The sequence below is a fragment of the Equus przewalskii genome, chromosome 9, assembly GCF_037783145.1.
Source record: "Equus przewalskii isolate Varuska chromosome 9, EquPr2, whole genome shotgun sequence".
NCBI lineage: Eukaryota > Metazoa > Chordata > Mammalia > Perissodactyla > Equidae > Equus > Equus przewalskii.
This window is the reverse complement of record NC_091839.1, coordinates 4648991-4674224: the sequence shown is the minus strand read 5'-3', so window position 1 is coordinate 4674224 and position 25234 is coordinate 4648991. Positions and strand designations below refer to the sequence as shown.

The window sequence follows — 25234 nt, the reverse complement described above, 5'->3', positions numbered from 1 at the left end:
CACTGCTTACAAAAGTCCAACTTCTTTAATGTGAGAGTGTTTCCCATTGTTTTTAGCAGAAGCAGGCTTAGCCAATGGCAGCTTTGGCTGTCCGGGGGTCTGGGGTCCTCTGAGCAGGTGGGAAATTGCCTCTGTGATTCCACATCCTGCATGGCTTTAGCCTGTAGGGGCTGAGTTGGGGGCCAAGTTTGGGGACCCTCCCGGCACCTTTGCAGCTTGGCTGAGCTCTACTTCCATCCCTGGCTGAGCCCCGGGCTTGGAACGTGAGACAGTGTGCCCGGCCTGGGGTTTGTAGGGAGCAGGGGGCCTGTCCTGCTGAGGGCGCTGCCCAGGGGGACTGTGAGTGAGTCTCTCCAGGCCTGAGCCCTGAGGCCCTGAGCACTGTTTTTTTTGGTTCAGGAAGGAAGGTACGTTTGTGGGGGGTAGTGTGTTGTTCTGTGGTATGTGCATGGTGTAGGGGTTGGGGTGTGTATGTGGGGTAGGGGGTGTGGGTGTTCGTGTGGTATTTGTGTGTGGTGTGTATGTATGTGGTGTGTGTATGTGAGCGGATGTTTGTGTGGGGTGTGTGTGGTGTGGTGTGTGTGCATAGTTTTTCAGTCACTGCCCCGACCCTGTCCACACACCTGGGTCATGAGAACCAAGGCTTCGTGGTGGCTGTGTCTTCAGGGAGAACTGACATGGGATGCGGGCCTTCCTGGACAGGGCTGAGGGAGCCCTTTGGCTCTTACTCTAGGCGGTAGGGGAGCCTGACCCCAGCAGCCCGTGGCCTGGCTGTTCACGGGCCCTGTCTTGGTCACCTCTGCTCCTCCCTGGCCCTGGGCCCTGCCCTCCTGGGCTCTCTGGGAAGTGCCACGGCCGCGTCTCGAGTGTGGTCTCGGGTCAGGGCCGCGCTGCTTTGCGGAGATCCGCTTTTCTCTGACAAGCTTGTGGAACCTGGATGTGGTGGCCAGATGTCCCTTCCAGAGCCAGTGGCGGGGTCGTGCGTGAGCAGAGTGAAGGCAGCAGCGTTGTTTGGGGGCCGAAGGCCGCCTCGGCCGCTGGACGTTGTTGGTGACGCCTGTGATTTGGCCTATACTTCTTCATTAAATGCGTGCAGGTGGTGAGCTAGCTGGCAAGCGCTGCACGTGGGAATGTCATTTTTGCAAGGGCTCTGCTGTGTCTGCGCCGTGGCCATCAATTTCCCATCTCTTCCGCAGGAGGCCTCGCTGGGCGTCGGTACCTCTGCGTCAGCCCTGCCCCAGCTCTGGGAAAGCCTCCTTGGCCTCCTGCCTGGCCAGAGGCCAGCGGGTCCCTGGACACTGGCCTGATCTCGAGGATACGAACCCCTTGGAGTGGGGCGTTCCCTCCTCTCTCCTGCCACAGCTGTCCCTTCCATCTGCAGGGAGAGTTTCTGATGTGGGGTCGCTTCCCTGCTGCCCTACTCTCTCCTGGTCCAGATGCTTGTATCCGGATCTCCTATATGATGGAAGCTGGCAGGACTGTTGGACCCCACACTCCAGCCAGGGCAGGGTGCACGCCCTCTACGTGGCTGCCACCGGCCTGGTCCTCGGTGGGTTAAAGCTGCCCAGGGACCTCTCCGGCCAGCTCTGCTGGGCTCACGGGGACTCACCACTCCTCCCATCAGTCCCACCACATCATGGCTGCCGAGCCTCCCATGGCTGGTTTGATGTGGCAGCCTGGCACATTTATCCCTTAGGGTGACATTTAAGTGATTTTTACTATAATTAGTCCCCAAAACATGAAAAATAAGTAATATTCAAACTTAATTCTCTCTGCCCTTTAGAAAAGAATGACACATAAAGTGCCGGAAAAGATGCTCACAGCTTTCAGGTTCTATCTGTCAAATGGTTATTTCTGTTGAGAATTAGGCCTGTGGCTAGTTGGGTGATTTTGGCCCTGGAGGCCCAGTGTGCACTCTGGCTAGACTGTGCCATCTGGCCTTGTTGAGGAGGGCCAAGGGGCTTTGGTGGGGCTGGCACCTGCACTCACTTCCTCCCAGACATCAAGGTGGCAGCAGCAGGCTCTCCCATGGGCTGGCTGGTGGCTGCTTGGTTCCTGTGGGAAGTGGAAAGGCTCGTGGCTGGTAGGCGAGGACTGGATAGGTGAGAGCAGAGCCCTGGGGCTGCCCACAGGGCAGCTGCCTTGTGTTCTCGTCGCCTGTGTCCCCTCCTCCCGCCACCTCTCTGGTTCCACATTGTTAAGACTTTGACCTCGGGCTGGGTACACGGAGACGTTCCCAGGTCTCAGGTCTGCTAGGTCTCTGCTGAGGCCTGACCACCAATACTCCTGAGCAGGGCAGGCAGGAACACGTTTCCTGGGGCATGCCTTGGCAAGGTAGCTTGGGTGAGCTGGGAGGGTTAGGATCTCGAACACGAGTGGAGGTGGAAAGGTCAGTGCCAGGGCAGAGTGGCTGAGATGTCCCTCTGTAGGGAGCATGGAGGCTGGCCTTGAAGGCATGTCCTTGGCACTTCCCAAAACTTTTGGGAGTCTGCTTTCGATGCCTCTCACAGCTGGAGGCGATAAAGTGACTGGGGACCAGAGGTGGGTTGGGGACCTGCCAAGGATGCAGGATTCTGTCTTGGAACTGGAGCCAGGGAACGTGGACGTGGTGATGACGCTGCTGGCCCTGCCACTTACCTTTCTGGCATGTGCTTTTGTGCATGGCTACGGGGTCAACTCAGTGCTGACAGGGTCACCGCCTGGTAGCCCAGGGTCAGCGAGCTCTGTGCGGGGAGCCCCGGGCCTGGGGCCTCCAGCATCCAGGGGAGGTGCTTCTTGTCAGTTCCTTCCCCGTGGCTGCTCCAGCGGTGCTAATAGAGGCGCCAGACTTTGGCCATTTACCTTCTGAGTTCAGTCTCAGATGTGGAAAGTAATGCTACTGGATTGTTCAAATTTAATTAATAGCAGGGCCTTGACACTCAGTGCCCACTTCAGAGGAACAGAAAGGGAGATAAAGCAGAGGGTTCCAGGGCCCAGAACAGCCCGGTGCAGTGAGACTGTCGTCTCCTCGGCTGGCTTGCCACGTGTGGCTGTGCATTCCCTGCTGCTGATCCCCGAGGCCCACCCATCCCTCCAGTCTGTGCCCTGTGCTTCCCGGCCACAGTCTGTCTGGGATGCTTGTTTGGGTTGGGTGGAGAGGGAAGGTGGTGCAGGACTCAGAGAGGCGACTGGGATTCTGTGTCCTAGGCAGCGATGCTGCTCCTTGGTGTCTCAAAGGCACGTGGGGCTCACTCTTCGAGGGGGTCATCTCTGAGTCCCTAAGTACTCTCCTTCCCCTGTCCCCTCTGGGCCTCCCCAGTCACAGTGTCCTTGGCATCCCACCCCCTGTCATCTGCTCACCCTTGAGAAGCCGGGAAGCACAATCTGGAAACCATCTGCTGTTTTCCCCTGAGGCCTCTTTCGGATCTAACACTTGGTGACTAGAATACCGTGCGATCACAGGCAGGATGGGGGTAACCCCCGTGCTGATGCCCAGGCGTGGGACGGCGCGGACGCGTGTGTGTGCGTCATGAGACTTGGCTCATAACACGCTCCCCCCATGCTGCTAGTGCTCCTTCTCTGTGAGCTCCGTCACCAGCAGTGGCATTGACTCCTCTGCTGACCAAGAGGCTGAGGGTGGGGGGGTGTTGCTTGCTGGACTGGCTGGACCCCTGTCCAGGGCAGCCCTTTGTGAGCTGGGCAAGAGCTGCCCAGCCTCCTCCGCCCTGTGTCTGTCTTCTCACCGGCTCATTTTTCAGGGATGATGTGTAAGCTCGAGTGTTTCTCATCGCAGTGAGTAATACTGACATTGACTTCTTTAAAATGCTAATTTTTAAACTTTCCTCTGAAGAGGCTCCGAGGGGGCCTGGGAGGCAGCTTGCTTCGTGCCCCGAAGGTTGGGGCCTGCTGGCTGGTTTTCCACTGGGCTCGCCCTGGCAGTGGAGGCAGAAAGTTTGTCTGCAGCTGCTTGCCGCAGGTGGCCAGGGGCGCGAACTTGAACTCGGAGGAGGAGCGGGATCAGCTGGGGGAGGTCTAGAGAGGCAGGTGTGGTTTGGTCCCCTCTCCGTGGCCCAGTGCCCTTTGCCCCTGAGTTTGTGTTGGCCAGGCCCGCTTGGCACGAGGTGCCAGCCTGGGCAGGGATGGGCCCAGGGCTTCATGGCCTGGGGTTATGGGTGGAAAGGCAGCCTGTGCCAAGCAGTGGCCAAATCCTGACCCTGGCATTCCTTGTGCTTTCCTTTGAGGATCCACTCCAAGGAGCACTTCAAGGAGAAGTATGCCGTGGATGACGTCCAGTACACAGACGAGGTCAGCAGCAGCCGACTCCTCCTCTCTGAGCAGCTCAGGGCTTCGGGTCACCTCTCTGCTCTGGATTCCCTCTTCTCCCACTGCCACAGCTTGGCTGGACGTCATAGGACGCCACCGCCTGGCCACCAGCACCCCCAGCAGTGCCCTTGTTGGGAGTGAGCAGGCAGGAAACATTTACCTTGGACCTCCCCGGGGAAGCCCCTCCTCTGCCTGGCCAGTGCCCCTGATTCAGTGGCTGGAAGTGTCTGGTGCCTGGGTTGTGGCCACTGAGCTGCACAGGTGAGGGCGTCTCTGGAAGGGTCTGATTGAAGTGCCCCCCCCCAGGCTCTGCCTGGGCCTTCATGTGTCAGGAGGCCCTCCCAACAGGCCCTCGTCAGCTGCAGATGCCACTGTCACAAAAGCCCCAGACTACGAGAGGCCCTTGGAGTGGGGTGGGTGGAGGTCCCCTGGCTTTAGTCCACTTCCTAGCGTGGTTGCCCGGTGGGGTCATGTGGCCTGGGTAGGTGTGTGACTGTCCTCCTGGGGTTTTGAATCCGTCCCGCATCCAGGAGTCGAAAGGGCCTGCCACTGTGGAGAGCTGAGAGCACAGCTGTGTACCCCTGTGGTCTCCCTGGGGATCAAGGCCCCCCAACACTGCAGCCACTGCCAGGCACGCAGGCGGCCTCTCTGCTCTGTCCCTGGGTGTTGTTACAATCCCTGTGCTCTGTGCAGGTCAGTGCTGGGTGGAACATAAACACCAAGAGGTTGGTGCCTGCTGCTCGAGGTTCAGCCCCGGCCTTGCAGGATCAGCTGGATGAGGTCCTCCTGTGCCACATTTCCCCAGACAGGGGTTGCCTGTGGATGCACCCTAAGAGCTGAGGGTGCAGTGTGGAAGCGGCCAGAGGAGCCAGCCAGCTGGAGGCCAGCAGCTGCCTTCCCCTGGCGGGTCACAGGCTGCATTGGGGACGACAGTACTGGGTGAGGGGCAGCTTCCCTGGATCCTGGCCAGAGCCACATCGCTGTGAGGAGCCAGCATGTCTCGGCCTGGAGTCGGGGGTCCCCCTGGTTTTCTGGGGGACAGACAGCTCACCTTGATAAACACATGAGCCCGGCCCCAGGCAGGCGAGCATCAGCACCACCCTGTGTACAGGCAGCGCTGCTCCACTTCTGCTGACCTGGAATGCCATGCCCGCTTCTCTGACTGCCTGTGTCCTACCCGTCTGCCAAGGCCTTATGCCACCCCACCACCTGCCCCCCAACTCCGGTCCCCACTGACACCACTTCCCTGGCTCTTGGGACCGGTTGTGGACATGGTGGACACTGGCTGTACCCTGTCTGTACTCTGCCGTTTGCCGTCTTGTATTTGTCACTAAGGCCTGGGTGTTTTTCCCAGACGTTACTCTCATGCTGCCTGCCTGCCAGGGATGTGTGGTCCCAGGGATGTCTGGTCCCAGGGATGTGTGGTCCCAGGGATATGTGGGCAGCAGAGCTGGTTGAGAGCCAGGGGGATAGTCTGGTGCAGAAGGTGACCGCATGGGTGAATGGTTGTCACAGTGTGGTGGTGCCCAGTCGGGAGGGCGGCGGTGGAGGAGAGCAGCTCACATCCACAGGGCCATGGTGCCTGCTTCTGCAGCCCCTCCCACCTGGTTGGATTGTGGAGAGGGGGGCTTTGGATGGATCTTTATTTTGTGTCATGTGATTTCAAAACCAAGCTTTGGGGGTGACTCGTAGCATCTAAACAGTCTGTTAATACACATGTGACCTGCTGTATTGATCTGTTTGGATATAGGATCTCAAATAGTCTGATCGTTTATTTGCATGCCCCAGGGAGGTCATTTGCCACGTGCCTTGTATTTCTGAGTCCCAGTGAGGGAGGGACCTGCTCATCCGCAGCTCTCCTTTGGTTCCTGACCGTCTCCTCTGGCAGCTGTATCCTTCCTGCCTCCATCAACTGCACTAACATTATTACCCTTTGAGACCTTGACCTTCCAGGTCTCCTTGGTGAAACCTGGCGGGGGCAGCCTGGGCTGGGCCCTGGGGCACGTGCTCGCCTCACCAGGACTTGGCCCACTGAGTCAGAGCACCTCTGTGCTGCAGCCTCCCCAGCTGCAGTCTGACAGTTTTGCTTTGGTGACTGGGGGAAACTCAGCTCTATTTATACTGTGATTTCTAGGGAGAAAGAGAGCTGGCCTCCACACGCAGTGAAACAGAGGAGGTCTTGAGTGTCAGAACAGAAAGCCCGTAATGATGGTGTCAAATGACAACCCCACAGACGAGCTCCTTCTCAGTCTGTGTTTATGAAGCAGGATCTTAAACGAAGGCTTCAGTGAGTTCAGAGGACAGACTCTCTTTCGGGTTCAGGAGCTTTCTGCTGTGCCCCATCATCGTCATTAATCAGTCTTGTCATGGTTCTTATTGGAAATGGGGGCTCCTGTTGATGGTGTGATAGGTTCTTTCCTCTGGGATGGCACCTGCGGGTTCCAGAGACATCGACAGCTCACAGGGACCCCCTCATCCCTCCCGCCCTGTCCCGTGGTGGGCCTCAGCTCTCGCCCCGTCACAGAGGAGGGCCGAGGCTCAGAGAGGTGAAGGGCCTCATCCACGGCCCCACAGCCGGGAGTAGCAGAGTTGGGCTGCGACCCCGAAACCTTTGGGCCCCAGAGGGCCTGCCCTCCCACTCTGCACTTGCCCTGTCAGATACGAGCTGGTGCTGTGGGACACCCCTGTGGAGTGACCCAGCTCTCAAGTGCCTTGGATTTTCTGTAGCTCGAGAAGGAGCCTGACCAAAATACAGACTGCTGGACCACAACACCTGGGCTGGGAGGCGCTGGAGATGCCTGGGGCCTACTCCCTCTTGGAAGGTGACGGGAAGGGCTCCCAGGCCAGTTCTGCGGTGCTCGGCCCCCTCGAACTTCGAGCAGCCTTGCCCATCATGACAAATCACAGACGGGAAGCAGCTGATAGTGTCTCCTCTGAAAGGAGGCAGGAAGGCCCCACCCAGGCCACGGCTGGTCACTAGATATCACCTGTAAGATGCCACTGTCTGATGTAGCAAACCTGGCTCTCTCGTTTCCTCCTCCTCGTGGGTGATCCTGAGTTCACTACTCAGAAGGTAGACTGGGGGCTGGCTACCCTGGGAAGGGGGCGCTTGGGAGGAGCTTGAGAGCTGCTTCCAGGCATTGCCAATAAGGCGCAGTGCACAGGCTGGTCTTCGTTACAGGTGGGAGCTGGCCGGTGAAGAACGTTCCATGCACTTCCTCTCCTTCATGGCACCGGGCAGATGCTGGAGGTGCCGGGGTCGCTGGCTCAGACGCAGGCAGCATGGATGTAAGAGAAATCGTTGTGGCACAGGGATGGATGCCGCCACCTCCCAGCCTCGGCGTGGAGAGGCATCGGGGAGTGGTGGGGTCTGTGATGGAACCTCTGAAGGGACAGCCGCTACGTGGGACTGCTGGCCCAGGGTTGCTCGATACTCTGATTATTCAGGAGTAGCTGCAAATCCATATTGTTTGTGATCTTTCCTGATGTTTAAGTTTCAGAAACAAGGTCAGATTTTGAAACACATTGCTGGCCACCAGCATACACCCTTGTTTCAGGATGCAGGAAAAAAAGTTCATTTTGAAAAGCTTTGGGGCTTGCAGGGTGAAGCCCAGCTCTTGCAGTAGTGCATGCTCTCCTGACAGCGCTGGTCAAGGGTTGTCCAGCCTCTTTCTCTGGATCATCACCCATGAAGAGTGGTCTGCAGGCTGGTCATGGCACTGGGCATGAGGGTGCCTGAGGTGTCCCCAGGGAAGGACCTTTGTCTATGGGGCACTGATAAATTCTGTGTGTGCCATCCACCTCCACCCGCCAGAGAGGCCAGGCTTCCCGAGAAATCGATGCTGCCGTGGCGTTAAGCAAGGCAGGGGCTTCTAATGGTGCTGGTTTGTGAGAGCTGATGGGTCCCTGGTGACCACGCTTTGTAGAAGTAAGGCCCTATGTTGACAGAGCTGTGCTGTCCTGTGCACCAGGGCTGCATTTTGAGCTGGGCACACACAGCCATACCATGTCCCCTCTACTTCTGAGGCAAGAACCAGGGTTTGCTGATGAGAATGTGGTTCTAACGGGCCTCCGTGGGGAAGGGCGGCTGGAGCTGCCAGGCTGGGGAGCGTCTGCAGCCGCAGAGGTAACCAGGCCCACTCAAGCGACTGATCAATAAAAGATGTTGCCCTGCCAGGACTAGCAGGTACCCGGCTGCCTCTGGGTCAGGCCTCCACCTGTCTGCCTGTCCAGCAGCACTGGCAGGGCTGCCTCCTCCTGCATTATTCCTAACCAGCACGTCCTAAGCCGTTGCAGAGAGAAAACCATCAGCCCGCACATTTGTTATCCTCTCCTCTCCCAAGGACAGTAGCACATACAGTCCCCGAGTGTGTGTGCGCTCTCTTCGTGGCCGCCGGAATTGATGGATCGTTCTGTGCTGATGAATGTAGACCCTTCACGTCCACGGAACAACCTCCCTGGGCCCAGCACATGTGTCTCTTTCCTTTTAATGAGCCTCCCACTCCAGGGCCTGGGGGAGTGGCCAGGACTCAGCCGAGCAACACAGAGACCCAGGAATTCAGTGGTTCTCAAAGCAGTTACGGAGTGAGTGCGGCTGGTCCGGGAGATGGAGCCTCAGGCACGGCTGGTGGGAGGTGGCTAGTACACCTGGAGGGATGTCTGGCAGGAGCATCAAAAACCGTGACAGAGGATATGGTTTTTCACCCAGCAGTTTCAGAGTTTTTTCTTTTTTTAAAGAAAATAAATTTTTATCGTAAGGAATTTATCATAAGGAAATGAAGACTTGCATAAGCTCATTCGTCACGGCATTATTTGTAATAGTTAAGTCACTAGAGAGAATTTGTGTCCAGTAGAGGAATGAATAAATCAGTTATGCTGTATCTGTATATCGTTGAAAAGAGACAGCCATGGGTTCCACTCTGGGCCTTGCTCCTCTTCAGCTGTGAACCTGGGCAAATTGCGTAACCCAGAAGCTTTCTCACTGCTGAAATCTGGACCTTTGTAGCCCTGACTTCGTGGGTAGTTAAATGGGATGACATCTGAAGTGACTGGCACAGGCCATCGTCAAAGGTTCATTGGGCGTTTACCATCCTGGTGGTAGTGACTGGTAAAAATGGCATGTTTGAAGGATATTTAATGGCAGGAAGTAGGTAGAGTGTATAACTTCACATGATGCAGATGTCGTTCCAGATCTCTGTTTTTGTCTGCAGAGATAAAGCCTCAGGTTGGGATCGTAGGTATATTTTCTCTTTTTACAGTTTTCCATATCTTTCAGGTTTTTCTCTGAGAGTCTCTCGGTATTAAAAAGCATGTATGTACATGTATGTGAAAACTTATCAAAATGTGCACTTTAAGTCTGTGCAGTGTGGAGCATGTCGGTGATGGCTCGATGAAGCTGTTAACGCAGCCAGCTGCAGATCCCCCCCCTCTCGCCTGTGTCGGGGTGTTAAAGAGTTTAGGGTGCAGTGGGGGCGGGCACGGGCTGCAGAGAGGAGACTGTTCGCTGGCCCAGGGGGCTCAAATGCAGTAGGGGCTGCGGTAGCCAAGGTGCAGGACGGTCGGAGGGGTAGGGACCGGGAGAGGAAGGAGTGTGGCCACCAGGGTGGTTGGCTCCCATTGGTGCAGATGTCATGGTTCCTGCATGTGACACTTTGCCAAGGGAGTGATGGCTGTCAGCAGGGCAATAGAGGAGAGAGTGGATGAGCTTGCCTGGTGGCCAGGGCCTCGATCCCGAGTACGAATTGAAGTGGCTAAGATGAGGAGAAGGCGTTCCAGGCAGAGGTGAGAGCCTGAGCAAAGGGCACGCTCAGTGAAGGGGTTGGGGAGGAAGCAGCCAGCATGCGGGGGTGTGGGGCCTGAGGGGGCCGCTGTGGAGGGATGGAGAGTGGGGAGGTAGGGTAGGGGCCTGAGGGTGGGATTGGGGACAGCCAGCTGTACACAGTCTAGGACGTGAATGGAGGCGGGGAGGAAGGTGTCTGCTCTGGAGACGGGAGGCTGGTGAGGCCTGTGTCTGAGAGGTTGCTGGAATGAGTCTTCGGTAGGAACGTGGCAGGGACAACAAGGCAGACTGACCTTGGAGGGTGGGCGGGTCTGGCTGTTCGGATCCCAAGATCTTGTGGGGCCTGGAGGCCGGGCAGCATGCCCACATGGGTGGGCCATGTTCATGAGGGTGCCAGGTTCAGGTTTGAATCCCTCTCTGAGCCTGGGGAGTTGTGTGGCTTTCAGAAGTCCCTTATCCTCTGTAAGCCTCAGTTTCCCCATATGCAGGATGGGGACAACAACAGCCCTGCCTGTTTTAAGGATCCGCTCGATAATCGCTTCTTAATGCTTGCTCTGAAGTGGATTTTTCTCTCCGACCTTTCAGATTGCCAGTGTCCTGACATCGCAGAGCCCCTCTGTCCTCCTCACCTTGGTAAGTGGCTGGTGTCCAGGGACCTGGGCATGTTTGGGTGTGGGGAGGGCTTTTAGGGAGCTGCCTGCCCCTGCAGAGGTCGCCCCATAGGGAGGATTGAGAGACCGAGAGGAGCGGTCATTGGTGATAAGCAGTGACACCTTCTCAGTCTGAACGTGTCCAGGACCATGTCCTGGATTCTCCAGTCTCTCTGGGATGAGCTGTGTCCTGTCCTGGTGCCACAGTGGACAAGACACCACACCCACCCCAAGGGTTAAAACCTGGGGGATGTATTCATGTCAGGCTGAGCTCATGGCATTTGTGAATGTAGAGTGTCAGTTATCAATTTGCTTTTACCCTGTGTCTCCTCCATTGTTAATAGGATTTGAAAAGCACACCCTTGGCTTCTGCCCGGGAGCTTGCTGGGCTGTGTGGCGTCGGATTTTGAAGCTGGGGCACTGAGTGACCAGGGCCTGCCGCAGCCTGGGGCAGGCGGGGCGCTTGGTAGGCCCTCGGGCTGTGAAAAGCTTGGAGAAGAAGCCTGCTTTCTTGACCTTCAGTGGCCTTGGGGGCTTCCAATGTGAAGCATTTACAAGCGTCTTCCCTCCCAAAGTCACCCTTCTCTTCTTTGCTAATCGATTTTTACAGAAATAGTTTTTCTTGGTTATTTTTTTTTTGGCACTTCACGTGGCCTCTCTCTTCCTCTCTGCTGTTTTGATGGCTGAACAGGAAGGTTATGTTAGATGATTGTGGTCACAGATGGTCCCGTGTGTTTTGTTTGGGGGATACAATTAGACATCGACCTCACATTCCGGAGGAAGAAAGGCCAATTTAAAATGCCCTGCCTCTCTGGGGATGGCACATTTTTCTCTGAATCCCTTGCTTTGTCCCCATTCCTATCCGAGTTCCACTTGCAGTCTCCTTACAACTAGGGAAAGGAGAAGAGTGTAACACAGGGTCCTGGTGTCACCAGGAAAGGCCCCTCCTGCCCGAGCCGGGTCCTTCTGCGCCCTGGAAGGGCTGGGTTTGACGGTGCTCTTCAGGACACCGTCAGCGGGGAGGTGTGCACGTGTGCGTGAGAGATGGGCCAGCCAGGGAGAGCACAGGGTGGGGCTGCCTGTGCGCGGGCAGCCTGAGCTGATGTCCGCAGAGTGCTCTGAGGCCGGAGGCCTTGCTCTCCCTGCTTTTCAAGCTGCGACGGGAGAGGAGGGCCTGCTTTTGTGCTGGGGCCCAGCTTCAAGTTACCTGAAAGGCAGGAAGGGATGCGTTGGCCTGGCTGGGGTGGGGGCTCCTGATTCTTCCCCGGTCCTGAGCCTGGCTGGAGGAGGCAGGCCCTCCCATGCAGGCCATGGGGACGCCTTGTGGCCCCATGTCACTCATCTGTGCCCTCACCTCCCACTCTCTCCCCAGCGCGGCGTCAACACCGACAGTGGCAGTATCTGCAGGGAGGCCTCCTTCGAGGGCATCAGCAAGTGAGTCCTGGGGCCCCGGGGACTGTCTTTCTCCATCCTCCACCTGCTGACATCTTCACCAACAGGCCTTGCCCAGTCTGCACACTAAACACGACATACACAAACAGGAGGACGCTGAAAAGGAGTTAGATTGGGCATTTCGAGGAAATGTTTGGAAAATAAATTGCCTAAATTCTCTTCAACCTTTGCGTTAAGGAACAGGTGCCACTTCTCTGTCGAGCTCCATAATGAAAGTGCAGGCCTCTCCCAGTGTGCAGGGAGCCCTGACCATTGTGCACGCACAGGCGGCCACTGTCGTCCCTCTGGAGACCTGCTCTGAGCTCGGTCCTCTTTGTTTTTATCAGTCCTAGCCCCAACCTCTCCCAGCCCACTCGCAGCAGCTCTCCTGTGTGCCCTGCTGCCCCAGCCCCAGATACGGGCTCCCTTACCTGCCCTCACTCCCCAGTTTAGCTCCAGGCCAAGACCCAAACCCCGTTCCCCCTTCTCGGCCTCTCCAGACAGAGGGCAGCTGTTGGGCCCAGGGAAAGCGGGCCCTCACCCTCCTTGGCCCCTCACACCCTGACCCCTGGAGAGTGCTGCCTGCCAGCCATTGCCTGTGTCCCTAGGCTGCCTGGCGACTGGCCCTGGGGGTCTCTGTGGCCTGGAAGCTGCAGGGGCCATCTGCTCCTCTGGTCTGCCAGCAGGGCAGCCCCCAGCCCCTCCCCCCATGGTTCCTCTGCACACCATGACCTCTGTTGTCCTTTGCTGGACCGAGGCAGTGGCAGAGGAAGCGTCTTATAATTATGTATGAGCCTAAGCCACGGGAGTTTGTGGGTATGCGTGATGTAGGGGTGATTAGGGAGGATTATGCGCTCATAAATATGTATCAGTTCCCCAGTGGTAAGAGTGGTGGAGTAGGGGGAGCGGGTGTCAGGTGTGCTGCTTTTCTTTGCACGAATCCCCCCATCCTCTTGGGAGTTTCTCGGAGCGGCGACGCCTCCCACGCGGGCAATGATTAGCCCAGCCCCGCTTGTTGAAATGCTGGCCACGGAGCCGCTGTCTTTCCTTTGCGGGGGTGGGGCGGGGCACAGCCAGCCCGCTGCTCCCCGTCCTGGGCCAGCCTCCCCTGGGCTCCCCAGCACTGCCAGGTGTGGGTGCCAGCGCTCTGGTGCCCTGCTCACCTGCCTCCACTATCACCACAGAGTGTCTATACTGTCTCTGTTCTATGGCCAGGCCCTCCTCCCATGAGGAGGGCCCTGAGCTGGGAGGAGGGAGCTGCCACACTGACTGGTTCTGTGACCTCTGCAGAAATGGCCCTCTGAGCCTCGGCTCCCCACCTGTAGCATAGTGCTGCTTGGGCTTGTCTGAGGATGAAACGAGACCTGCTCCTCTGGAGCCTGGCGTGGAGCTGGTGCTCAGTAAACAGTTGCGCACAAGCACACCTCTGTCAAGCTCCGATGCCCCTCTAGGGCTCAGTCTCCCCGTCTGTGCAGTGGGCCAGGTGGGCTCCAGGATCACTGATGATAAGATTCCCGGACGTCAGTGAGCTGTGGGGCTTCTCGGCTGTGGGGTCTTTGCTTGCCCGCTCCAAAAGTCTCTGCTCTAGAGAAGACCTCCTCAGCACCCTGGGGACAGGTCCAGCCATGGCATGGTGGGTGTGCTTCCTGGATGGGAGCTCAGGATGTGGCCCCTGAGAGCAGAGCTCTGCTGCCCTCTCCCTAAGGTTTCCTGGAGAGAGGTGGGGGTGGGGGCCCCAGGACGTCATCGCTGTCAGTGGGCGGTGAAACTGAGGCCTCACCCTACTCCCTGGGAGGAGTCCTTCTGTGAACTGACCTCCCCCCCACTCAGCAGACCCTGGCCTCTTGAGTCCCCAGGGCCGCTGCCAGGAGCCCGGAGGATCCTGTGCTTGGCTGAACCCCCACCCCACCTGGCCAGCCTTGGGGGGCTTTCTAGGACAGCCGGGGACTGCTTAACTTGGCACACTCTCCCCGGGCACAAGGCTAGTCCCCCTCCAGCCCATGGTCCAGTCCAGACTGGGACTGACTTGGGGGTGCTCCCCAGGCCCCTCACCGCTGGGCTGGCCCAAGAGCTGCCCTCCAGGCAGGAGCTGGGGGATTCCTGTCCAGCCCCCGTGTCGGCTGGGTTTGCTGACTTGGCTGCAGTGCTGCAGGTGTGTCCTTCCCCTGTGTCTCTGCTTCGGGGTCCCCGGGCCTGCCTGTGGTACTGCCTTCCCTCCTGTCCCCCCGGAGGCTCGTCCCTCCGACCTCCCTTGAGCCTGACATCCCCTGTGGCACCTTCATGTGGCTCCGCCCTCAGGGGTGGCTCCGCCCTCAGGGGTGGCTCCATTTGGGGGCCCCCACCCTGCAAGCTGTAGGCACTGGCCTCAGGCCCCCTGCCTGCCCTGCCCTTTGGAAAGTGATGTCTGTATTCCTGGGGTCTGGGTGCAGCTCAGCCCCCTGCCTGCCACCCACCCCGCTGCCAGCACCTCCGCCCTGCCACCTTCTGCCTTCTGTGCCTGGCTGGGGAGGCCCTTGTCCTGGAGGGCAGTTGTGGCTCAGCGACCTCGTTCGCGGGCCTGCTGTGAGCGTCTCCTGCTGTTTGCTGGGGATAGTAAGAGCCTGGTTCCTAAGTAAGATGAATCTTGCTGTCATCCTCCTTTCCACTGCTCAGCTGCTTCCGTCACTGGTCGCTTCTCACTGCCCTAATGAAGCGACTTCCTCCTGGAATCTGTGTTTTTGACACTTTCAGCTTCTCTGAAACCCCTCCCGTCTTGGATCCATGACTGACCCACGTTGGCAGAAGTTCAGGTTTGGACTCTGCGTTTGTCCCGATGGGCCCTCCCAGGCCGCCTTTATCCTTGGCCTGGCGGGGATGCAGCTTGTGGTAGAACAGTGGCCTCATCTGTGCTCCTGTGCCAGAGCCTCCAGGCCCTGTCCAGCTGGGCAGCTGGCCTGTGACCTCTCCAGGTGTGGTTCCTTGGGGTGGCTGCCTCAGGTCTGTTGCCTTGGTGGGGCTGTGGGTTTGGTGCTGGGAGACCTCAGCCTTCCCAGAGCAGCACCAGGCCGCCTGCTGCCCACGGCAGGGAGTGTGCCAGGTCTCACAATGGTGGGGACAGTAAAGGACCCGGAGCAGAGGGAACAGGGAGGCAGAGGCCGGGTGGGGGTGGTAGACATGCACTGGGATGTCCCATGGTCTGGGGCCCCTGGGCTCACCAAGGGTTGTGGCCTCACCCTCCCTGGGGAATCATGGGTGTGATGATGATGGGGTGAAGGGCGCAAGTGGGGACAGGGCGTTGGGCCTCGTGTTGAGTTTGGGCTGTGACCACAGCTCCATGTTTGGCGGGATTGTAGCAAGGCACCCCGCAGGGAAGGTGTGGAATCAGCAGGCCTGCCCGTGGTCTCTGGCCAGAGGACAGGGTCAGGTGTGCATTGCCACGTCCTGGGGAGGCTTGGCCGGGGTGGGCTGGGGCTGGGGCTAAGCGAGGCTGCGATGAGGCTAGCTCCACCCTAAAGAGGACGCGAGGCGTCTGCCTGCGGGCGGTGGGCATCACCGCTGCCTGGAGCAGTTGGTTCCTGCAGCCTGGGACCAAAGTCAGACACGGTAAATCTTTGTTAGCATCTGAGGAGGTCGAACAGATTTTCCTGAGAGAGAGAGACTGACCATGAAGGGAAAGAGCTGGTCTGTGGGGGGCCAAGTGGCCTATGGGGGTAGCTTCCTGGCCTGAGACAGTTCCCTCCAAGGCGGGTGGAGTCTGTGCCCAGGGCCCTGGGGGGTGGGGGGCAGGGAGTACAGAGGGCTGTGTTCCATGACTTCTGACAGAGAAATATGGTCGATCTTCTACGTCAGCTGGTTATTCAGAATAAGCGTATTTCTTATCTTTTGGCATTTACTTAAATTGCCTTGCATATTTGAAGACAATTGGTTACATATTAATTCCATTTAAATAAGCAGTTAAATATGAAATTGCTGAATTTGGGGATTATTAATGCAAAAATATTAATATTCATAGATGTGAATTTTTAAACCCAGTAAGTAGAGGGACATTATTAAAACCTGATGATTACAACAGAATGCCAGTCTGTGGTGTGGGGACCAGGGCTTTCTGGTTAGTGTTAACTTAGGTATCAAGTTAATATTTAGGGTTGAACTTCTAATTGTGGCCCATGGAATCTTCACGAGCAAGGGTTCCTGAAGGGACAGGAACTGCCCCAGCCCCCCCGAAGGGCCAGCCTCACCTCCCTCTGTGGGTGAGAACCTGCAGGGAAGAGGCCGGGGGCGGGGTGGGGCAGGGCGGGGGATGGGTGAGCCCACACTACTCACCTTTCATCCGCCAGCCCGCAGGTGGAGCCCACCGGGGAACCATCCTCTGCTTTCAGGACGCTCCCCACCCTCACAGGCTCTGGTGGGCTGTATTGTCATACACTTATTACACGCTCGTTGTAGAGAACAGCAGCACAGAGGTGAAAGCAAGGAATATCCAAATTTCATTACCTTGAGTTAAATCTTGTCCACGTGGGGAATGTCTTTTGGATGCTTCTGTGTGTGTCTGAGTGTGTTTCTCTGAGTGTTTTTGTGTCTGAGTGTGCATTTGTGTGCGTCTTTGTCTTTCTGTACGTGTGTATATTTGGTTGTGGATCTTTGTGTGTTAGTCTAAGTGTATGCCTGTCTGGGTGTGTTTGTATGTCTGTGTGCGTCTACATGTCGCTGAGTTATGTGTGTCTGACTGTGTTTTTGTGTGTATGTGTGTGTCTGTGAATACACATCTGTGTGCATCTGTTTTGTTTCTGAGTGTGTTCTGTTGTACACACGTCTGTGTGTGTGTGCCTCTTTTCTAAGTGTGTGCCTGCCTGTGTGTGTCTGTGTATTTCTCATCTGTGTCTGTGTGCTGGGTCATTTTGCTGCTCGTGCATGCGTGGGTGCATGTGTGTATTCATACGTACATTGTGTAAAGTGAAAGTTTACTGGCGTGTTCGGCTGCCTAGGAGATAGGCCGTTGCATTTCCTAACGTCAAAGTGACATTTGGCGGAACGAGAGACAGTCTGTGTTGTCATCTTGATTTGTGTCATCTGCTGCCTGTCCCCCACGCGGAAGCTCGTTGGCTGTCTGGTCTCTGATATTTTTCACAAGTACATCTTCGATGCTGCAACATCTCAGTTGACTTTGAATTAAGTAGTCTCGTTTGTTTAGTTAGGAATCCCGCGAGCTTTGGTGATCTGGGGTTCGCTCAGCTTGCTAACGCCGCCTCTGTCTTCTCTCCCCTCCCTGTCCCTCCTCCAGTCAGGAGTGGGGGTGCATTAGATAGGGGTTTCCAAACACCATGGAGAGTCCCTGGTTGGTCGCAAGCCTCGTGCACTGTGTGTAACGTCCTGACCTGAGACGGCACAGGGCTTAGAGTCCAGAGGGTTGAAGGCTGCCGGGGCTTCTCTGCTGAGGCCTGTGCTTCATGCTGGGCCGTGTCGTGCTGCCCCAGCTCTCTCACCGATAACCTGAGCTCTGGGTCACATGTAACACAAGAGTGTCAGGGACGTGGCCCAGCCTGAGCCTTTTGTCTCCTGGAGTCCCCTTTTCAATTATGTTCATCTAATCAAAGAACAACTGTTGGCTTTGTAGATTCTCCTCCATTGTATGTTTGCTTTCTATTTCATCGATTTCTGCTCTTTTAAATACCCTTCTAATTTCTCTAGGCTTTATTTATTCTTTCTCTAGGTTCTTGAGAAAGAAGAAAGGGGCATTTTGAGGATAGAAGCTTAGATCATTGATTTTCAGTGCTGCTCTTTTCTACTATATACATTTAGAGCTGTAAGTTTTCTTCTAAGCATTGCTTTAACTGCATTTCACTGGTGATGATCATTTCGTGTTTTTCTTTTCTTTTTTTTTTTAAAGATTTTATTTTTTTCCTTTTTCTCCCCAAAGCCCCCCAGTACATAGTTGTATATTCTTCGTTGTGGGTCCTTCTAGTTGTGGCATGTGGGACACTGCCTCAGCGTGGTTTGATGAGCAGGGCCATGTCCGCGCCCAGGATTCGAACCAACAAAACACTGGGCCACCTGCAGCGGAGCGCGCGAACTTAACCATTCGGCCACGGGGCCAGCCCCTCATGTTTTTATTTTCTAATTTAATTATTTTTTCTTTAACAGTGGATATTTAGAAGTCTGTTGCTTAATTTCCAAACAATTTTGGATTTTATAGTTTTCTTTCTGTTACTGATTTCTTGTTTACGTCTAGTGTAATCAGGGAACATTCTCTGTATTTCAACCCTTTGAAATTTATTGAAACGTCCAGCCTGTGATCATTATGTGTGTTTCGTGCGTACTTGAAGGCAGCGTGGATCCTGCCGTTGTTGGCTGCAGTGTTCTGCCTGCGTCCACTGAGTCAAGGTGGTTCACTGTATTGTTCGCGTCTTCTGCATCTTTCCTGATTTCTCTGTTAGCCTGTTCTGTCACCACAAGAGGTATGTGAGAATCTCAAACTATTTTTGTGGCTTTATCTATTTCTCCTTTTCATGCTGTCAATTTTTATAAATCAACTTTATTGGACTAAAATTTACAGATAATAAAATTCATTATGTGCATAATTCAATAAGTTTTTAAAAACAGCTTTATTGGGATATAATTCACATACCTTGCAACTGACCCCCTTAAACTGTACAGCTAAGTGTTTTTTGTATGTTTACAGATTTGTGCAAGCATCATCACAATCCATTTTAGAATATTTTCATCACCCAGAAAGAAACCTGTACCCATCAGCAGTCACTCCCATTGCCCTGGCCCTGGCCACCATAATCTGCTTTCTGTCTTTCTGGATTTGCCCGCTCTAGCGTTTGGTGTAAGTGGAAGCACGCAATGTGTGGTCTTTTTATCTGGCGTTGTTCACTTAGCGTGTTTTCAGAATTCCTCCGTGTTGTAGCATAAATGTGTACTTTGCTTATGTTTATGGCTGAAAAATATTCCAGTCTCTGGATATATGCCACACTATGTTTGTTCATTCATCAGTTGATGGGCACTTGGGTTGCTTCCACCTTTTAGCTGTTTGAATAATGCTGCCATGGACATTGATGTCAGTGTTTTTGTGTGAACATAGGCTCTCAGTTCCCTTGAGTATACACCTAGGAATGGAATTTCTGGGTCACACGGAAACTCTGTGTTAAACTTTTTGAGGAACTGTCAACTATTTTCCAGAGTGGCTGCACTAGTTTACATTCCCACCAGCGAAGTATGAGGGTTCCAGTTTCTCCACATCCTTGCCAACGCCTGTCGTTACCTTTTTTTTTTTTAAGGATCTACTTGGCTCGTTAAATGATTCATGAATCGGGCAACATCCCTTCTAGCAAGTAGAGAGGAGCTCCCTTTTCTGTCATTTTTATTATAGCCATCCGAGGGCTGTGAAGTAGTATCTCCTTGTGATTTTTATTTGCATTTTCCTGATGGCTGATGATGTAGAACATTTTCCTTGTGGTTATCTGCCATTTGTGTATCTCCTTTGGAGAAATGACTGTTCAGATCGTTTTCTTGTTTATTTTCTTTTTTTTGAGGAAGATTGGCCCTGAGCTAACATCTGTGCCCATCTTCCTCTATTTTATATGTGGGATGCCACCATAGCATGGCTTGATAAGTGGTGCGTAGGTCTAGCCTAGGTAGGTCTACCTAGGATCTGAACCAGTGAATGCCAGGCCACCAAAGCAGAGCGTGCAAACTTAACTGCTGCGCCACCAGGCTGGCCCCTCCTCTGTCCATTTTTAAATTGGGTTATTTGTGTCTTTATTGTTGTGATGTGAGTTCTTTATATAGTCTGGATACTAGACCTGTATAGTTGGCAGAAGTTTTCTTCCATTCTGTGAGTTGTCTTTTCACTTTCACTTTGTTTTTCTTATTTTTTATTATTTATTTATTTATTTATCTTTTGAGGAAGATTAGCCCTGAGCTAGCTACTGCCAGTTCTCCTCTTTTTGCTGAGGAAGACTGGCCCTGAGCTAACATCCGTGCCCATGTTCCTCTACTTTATATGTGGGACGCCTACCACAGCATGGTGTGCCAAGCAGTGCCGTGTCCACACCCGGGATCTGAACCAGTGAACTCCAGGTGGCTGAGAAGCGGAGTGTGTGAACTTAACCACTGTGCCGCCGGGCCGGCCCCCCTCTTTTTTTATTTTTAATCTAATTTTTATTGAGTTAATGATAGGTTACAATCTTGTGAAATTTCACTTGTACATTAATGTTTGTCATTCGTGTTGTAGGTGCACCCCTTCACCCTTTGTGCCCACCTTCCACCCCAGCTTTCCCCTGGTAGCCACTAATCTGTTCTCTTTGTCTACATTTTTAAATTCCTCATATGCATGGAGTCATACAGAGATTGTCCCTCTCTATCTGGCTTATTTCACTTAACATAATTCCCTCAAGGTCCATCCATGTTGTTGCAAATGGGACGATTTTGTTCTTTTTTATGGCTGAGTAGTATTCCATTGTATGTATGTACCACATCTTCTTTATCCAATCATCTATTGATGGGCACTTAGGTTGCTTCCACGTCTTGGCTATTGTAAATAATGCTGCAATGAACATTGGGGTGCCTGGGACTTTTGGAATTGCTGACTTCAAGCTCTTGAATAGATACCCAGTAGTGGGATAGCTGGATTGTATGGTAGTTCAATTTTTAATTTTTTGAGGAATCTCCATACTGTTTTCCACAGTGGCTGCACCAGTTTGCATTCCCTCTAGCAGTGTATGAGGGTTCCGTTTTCTCCACAACCTCTCCAACATTTGTTACTATTTGTTTTAGTTATTTTTGTCATTCTAATGGGTGTAAGGTGATATCTTAGTGTAGTTTTGATTTGCATTTCCCTGATGATCAGTGATGATGAACATCTTTTCATGTGCCTATTGGCCATCCGTATATCTTCTTTAGAGAAATGTCTGTTCATGTCTCCTACCCATTTTTTGATCAGGTTGTTTGATTTCTTATTGTTGAGTTGTGTGAGCTCTTTATATATTATGGATATTAAGCCTTTGTTGGATGTATGACTTGCAAATATTTTTTCCCAGTTAGTGGGTTGTTTTTTTGTTTCAATCCTGTTTTCCTTTGCCTTGAAGGAGCTCTTTAGTCTGATGAAGTCCCATTTGTTTATTCTTTCTATTGTTTCCCTTGTCTGAGAAGACATGGTGTCTGAAAAGATTCTTTTAATACTGATGTCAGCGAGTGTACTGCCTACATTTTCTTTTAGAAGGCTTATGGTTTCAGGTCTCACCTTTAGGTCTTTGATCCATTTTGAGTTTATTTTGGTGAATGGTGAAAAAGAATGGTCGATTTTCATTCTTTTACATGTGGCTTTCCAGTTTTCCCAGCACCATTTGTTGAAAAGACTTTCTTTTCTCCATTCTATGCCCTCAGCTCCTTTCACTTTCTTGAAGTATCCTTTGATAGCCAAGAGTTTTTAATTTTGATGAAGTCCAGTCGATTTTTCTTTGGTTTCTTGTGCTTTAGGTGTCATTATCTAGGAAATCATCGCTTGTTCCAAGGCCATAAAGATTTACACTCATGTTTTCTAAGAGTTTTATAGTTTTAGCTCTTAGATTTGGGTCTTTGATCTAGTTTGAGTTAATTTTTCTATTTGGTGTTAGGTGGAGACCCAACTCCATTCTTTTCCATGTGGATATCCAGTTGTTTCAGCACGTTTGTTGAAAAGACTATCTTTTTCCCTGTTGCATTTTCTTGGCACCTTTGTCAAAAGTCAGTTGATCAAGGACAAATATTGTATAATTCTACTTGTATGTGACACCTAAAATAAAGTGGTAAAATTCACAGAGGCATAGAACAGAACAGTGTTACTAGTGGCTGAGAAGAGGCAGGAACGGGAGTTATTGTTTAACGGGTGTGAGTTTCAGTGTGAGATAGAATGTTATGGAGACAGGTAATGCTGTCGGTTGCACAACAGTGTAAATGTACTTAATGCTACTGAGCTGTATGCTTAAAAATGGTTAAAATGGGGCCAGCCCTGGTTGCCTAGTGGTTAAGTTCTGCACACTCCGCTTTGGTGACCTGGGTTCAGTTCCCAGGCATGGACCTACACCACTCATCTGTCAGTGGCCATGCTGTCGCAGCAGCTCACATACAAAAAGAGGAAGATTGGCAACAGATATTAGCTCAGAGTAAATCTTCCTCAGCAAAAAGAGGAAGATTGGCAATAGATATTAGCTCAGGGTGTATCTTCCTCAGCAAAAAAAAAAAAAGATAATGGCAAATTTTTGTGTTATGTGTATTTTACCACAGTAAAAAAAGTTAATTGACCATAAATGTTGCATTTATTTTTGGACTCTTAATTTTATTCCATTTATCTATATGTTTACTCTTATGCCAGTACCACACTGTCTTATGACTGTAGCTGTATACGAAATTTTTAAAGTAGATAATGTCAGTCCTCCAACTTTGTTTCTCTTTTTCAAGATTGTTTTGGCTATTCTCAGTCCTTTGAATTTCTGTATAAATGTTGGGATCAACTTGTCAATTTCTGTAAAGAAGCCAGCTAGGGTTTTGATAGAAAGAAATTGCATTAAATCTGTAGATCAGGGGCCGGCCCCATGGCCGAGTGGTTAAGTTCACGTGCTCTGTTTCGGCGGCCGAGGGTTTCGCTGGTTTGGATCCTGGGCGCGGACATGGCACCGCTCATCAAGCCATGCTGAGGCGGTATCCTGCATGCCACAACTAGAAGGACCCACAACGAAGAATACACAACTATGTACTGGGGGGCTTTGGGGAGAAAAAGGAAAAATAAAATCTTTAAAAAAAAATCTGTAGATCAATTTGGGGAGTATTCTCATCCTAACAATATTGTCTTTTAGTCCATGAACATGGGATATTTTTCCTCTTATGTAGATCTTCTTGATTTTTTTTTAGGTGATGTTTTGTAATCTTCAGTGTATAATTCTTGAACTTCTTTTGTTAAATGTATTCCTAAGTATTTTATTCTTTTTGATGCTATTGTAAATGGAATTTTCTTAATTTTATTTCCGGATTGTTTATTGCTAGTGTATAGAAATGGAATTGATTTTTGTATGTTGATCATATGTCCTGTGAACTTGCTAAACTTGTTTACCAGCTCTAATAGTTTTTTTCCTGTGGATTGCTTACAGATTTTCTACAAGATCATGTCATCTGAAAACAAAGATTGGTTTTTTTGCTTCTTCACTTCCAATGTGGATGCCTTGTATTTCTTTTTCTTGGCTGATTGCTCTGGCTAGACCCTCTAGTACAATGTTGAATAGAAGTGGAGAGAGACGACATCCTTGCCTTGTTCCTCATCTTAGGAGAAAGCTCTTAGCCTTTGACCATTAGTATGACGTTAGTTATGGGTTTTTTGTAGATACCCTTTATCAGGTTGAGGAAGTTCCCTTCTCCTCCTAGTTCATTGAGTTTTTTATCATGAAAAGGTGTTGGGTTTTGTAAGATGCTTTTTCTACATCTATATGGTTTTGTCCTATATTCTATTAATATGGTATATTACATTGATTATTTTTGTATGTTGAAGTAACTTTATATTCCTGGGATAAATCCCACTTGGTCGTGGTGTGTGTATCCTTTTTATATGTTGATGGATTCTGTTTGCTAGTATTTTGTTGAAGATTGTTTTGTGTCTGTGTTCATTAGAGATTTTTGTTGCAGTTTTCTTGTGATGTCTTTGTCTGCTTTAGGTATCAGGGTAATAGGAACATCATAGAATGAGTTAGAAAGTGTTCCTTCCTCTTCTACCTTTTGTAAGAGTTTATGAAGGATTTGTGTTAATTCTTCTTTAAACATTTGGTAGAATTAACCACTGAAGACATTTGGTCTTGGGCTTTTCTTTGTGAGAAGTTTTTGATTACTGATTCAGCCTCTTTACTTGTTATAGGTCTGCTCAGATTTTTTATTTCTCGTGTCAGTTTTGGTAGTTTGTGTCTTTAGGAATTTGTCCATTTCATCTTGCGTATCTAATTTGTTGCCATACAGCTGTTCGTCATAGCCCCTTACAATTGTTTCTGTTTCTGTTAAGTCAGTAGTAATGTCCCCTCTTTCACTGCTGATTTAAGTAATTTGAGCCTGCTCTTTGTTTCTTGGTTCGTCTAGGTAAAGCTTTGTCAGTTTTGTTGATCTTTTCAAAGAACCAAGTTTTGATTTTGTTGATTTTCTCTATTGTTTTTCTCTTGTCTGTTTCATTTGTTTCTGTTCTGATCTTTATTATTTTGTTCCTTCTACTTTCCTTGGGTTTAGTTTGCTTTTCTTTTTCTAGTTTCTTAAGGTAGGAGGCTAAGTCATTGATTTGAAATAGCTTTCTTCTTTTTTAATATAGGCATTTTCAGCTATAAATTTCCCTATAAGCACTGCTTTAGCTGCATCCTAAGTTTTGGTATGTTGTGTTTTTGTTTCCATTCATCTCAGAGTATTTTTAGCTTCCCTTGTGATTTCTTCATTGATGCATTGGTTATTTAAGGGTCCATTACTTAATTTCCACATATTTGTGAATTTTCCTGTTTTTCTTTTGTTATTGATTTCTAATTTCATTCCACAGTGGTCAGAGGACATACTTACTGAGATTATAAGTCTTTTAAATTTATTGGGGCTTGTTTTTGGCCTAACATATGGTCTGTTCTGGAGAATGTTCCATGTGCACTTGAGAAAATGGGTGTTCTGCTGTTGCTGAGTGGCGTATTCTAGAGATGTGTGTTAGGTCTAGTTGGTTATAGTGTTGTTCGAGCCTTCTGTTTCCTTGTTGATTTTCCATCTGGTTGTTCTATCCATTACTACAAGTGGAGTATTGAAGTCTCCAACTATTGTTGTTGAATTGTCCATTTCTTCTCCAATTCTGTCAGTTTTTGATTTGTATATCTTGGGGCTCTGTTGTTTGGTGCTATGTTTATGATTATTCTATCTTCTTCCCAAATTGATCCTTTTATCAATAGAAAATGTCTTTCTTTGTCTTTAGTAAAACTTTTTATCTTAAGTTTTATTTTGTCTGATGTTATGAGAGCTATTCTAGCTCCCTTTTGGTTTCTGTTTGCATCATATATCTTTCCCCATCTTTTCACTTTCAACTTATTTGTGACTTTGAATCTAAAATGTGTCT

The 25234-nt window shown here is 51.5% G+C and overlaps 1 protein-coding gene across 1 annotated transcript in view; it reads left to right on the top strand.

Moving 5' to 3' along the window:
* Positions 1-25234, top strand: part of PEPD (peptidase D) — a 118886-nt gene that overhangs the window by 14625 nt on the left and 79027 nt on the right. The window contains exons 4-6 of the mRNA XM_070632531.1: positions 4221-4284; positions 10667-10714; positions 12104-12165. Of these exons, the coding sequence (XP_070488632.1) occupies positions 4221-4284; positions 10667-10714; positions 12104-12165 (174 nt within the window). The remainder of the gene's footprint in view (positions 1-4220; positions 4285-10666; positions 10715-12103; positions 12166-25234) is intronic.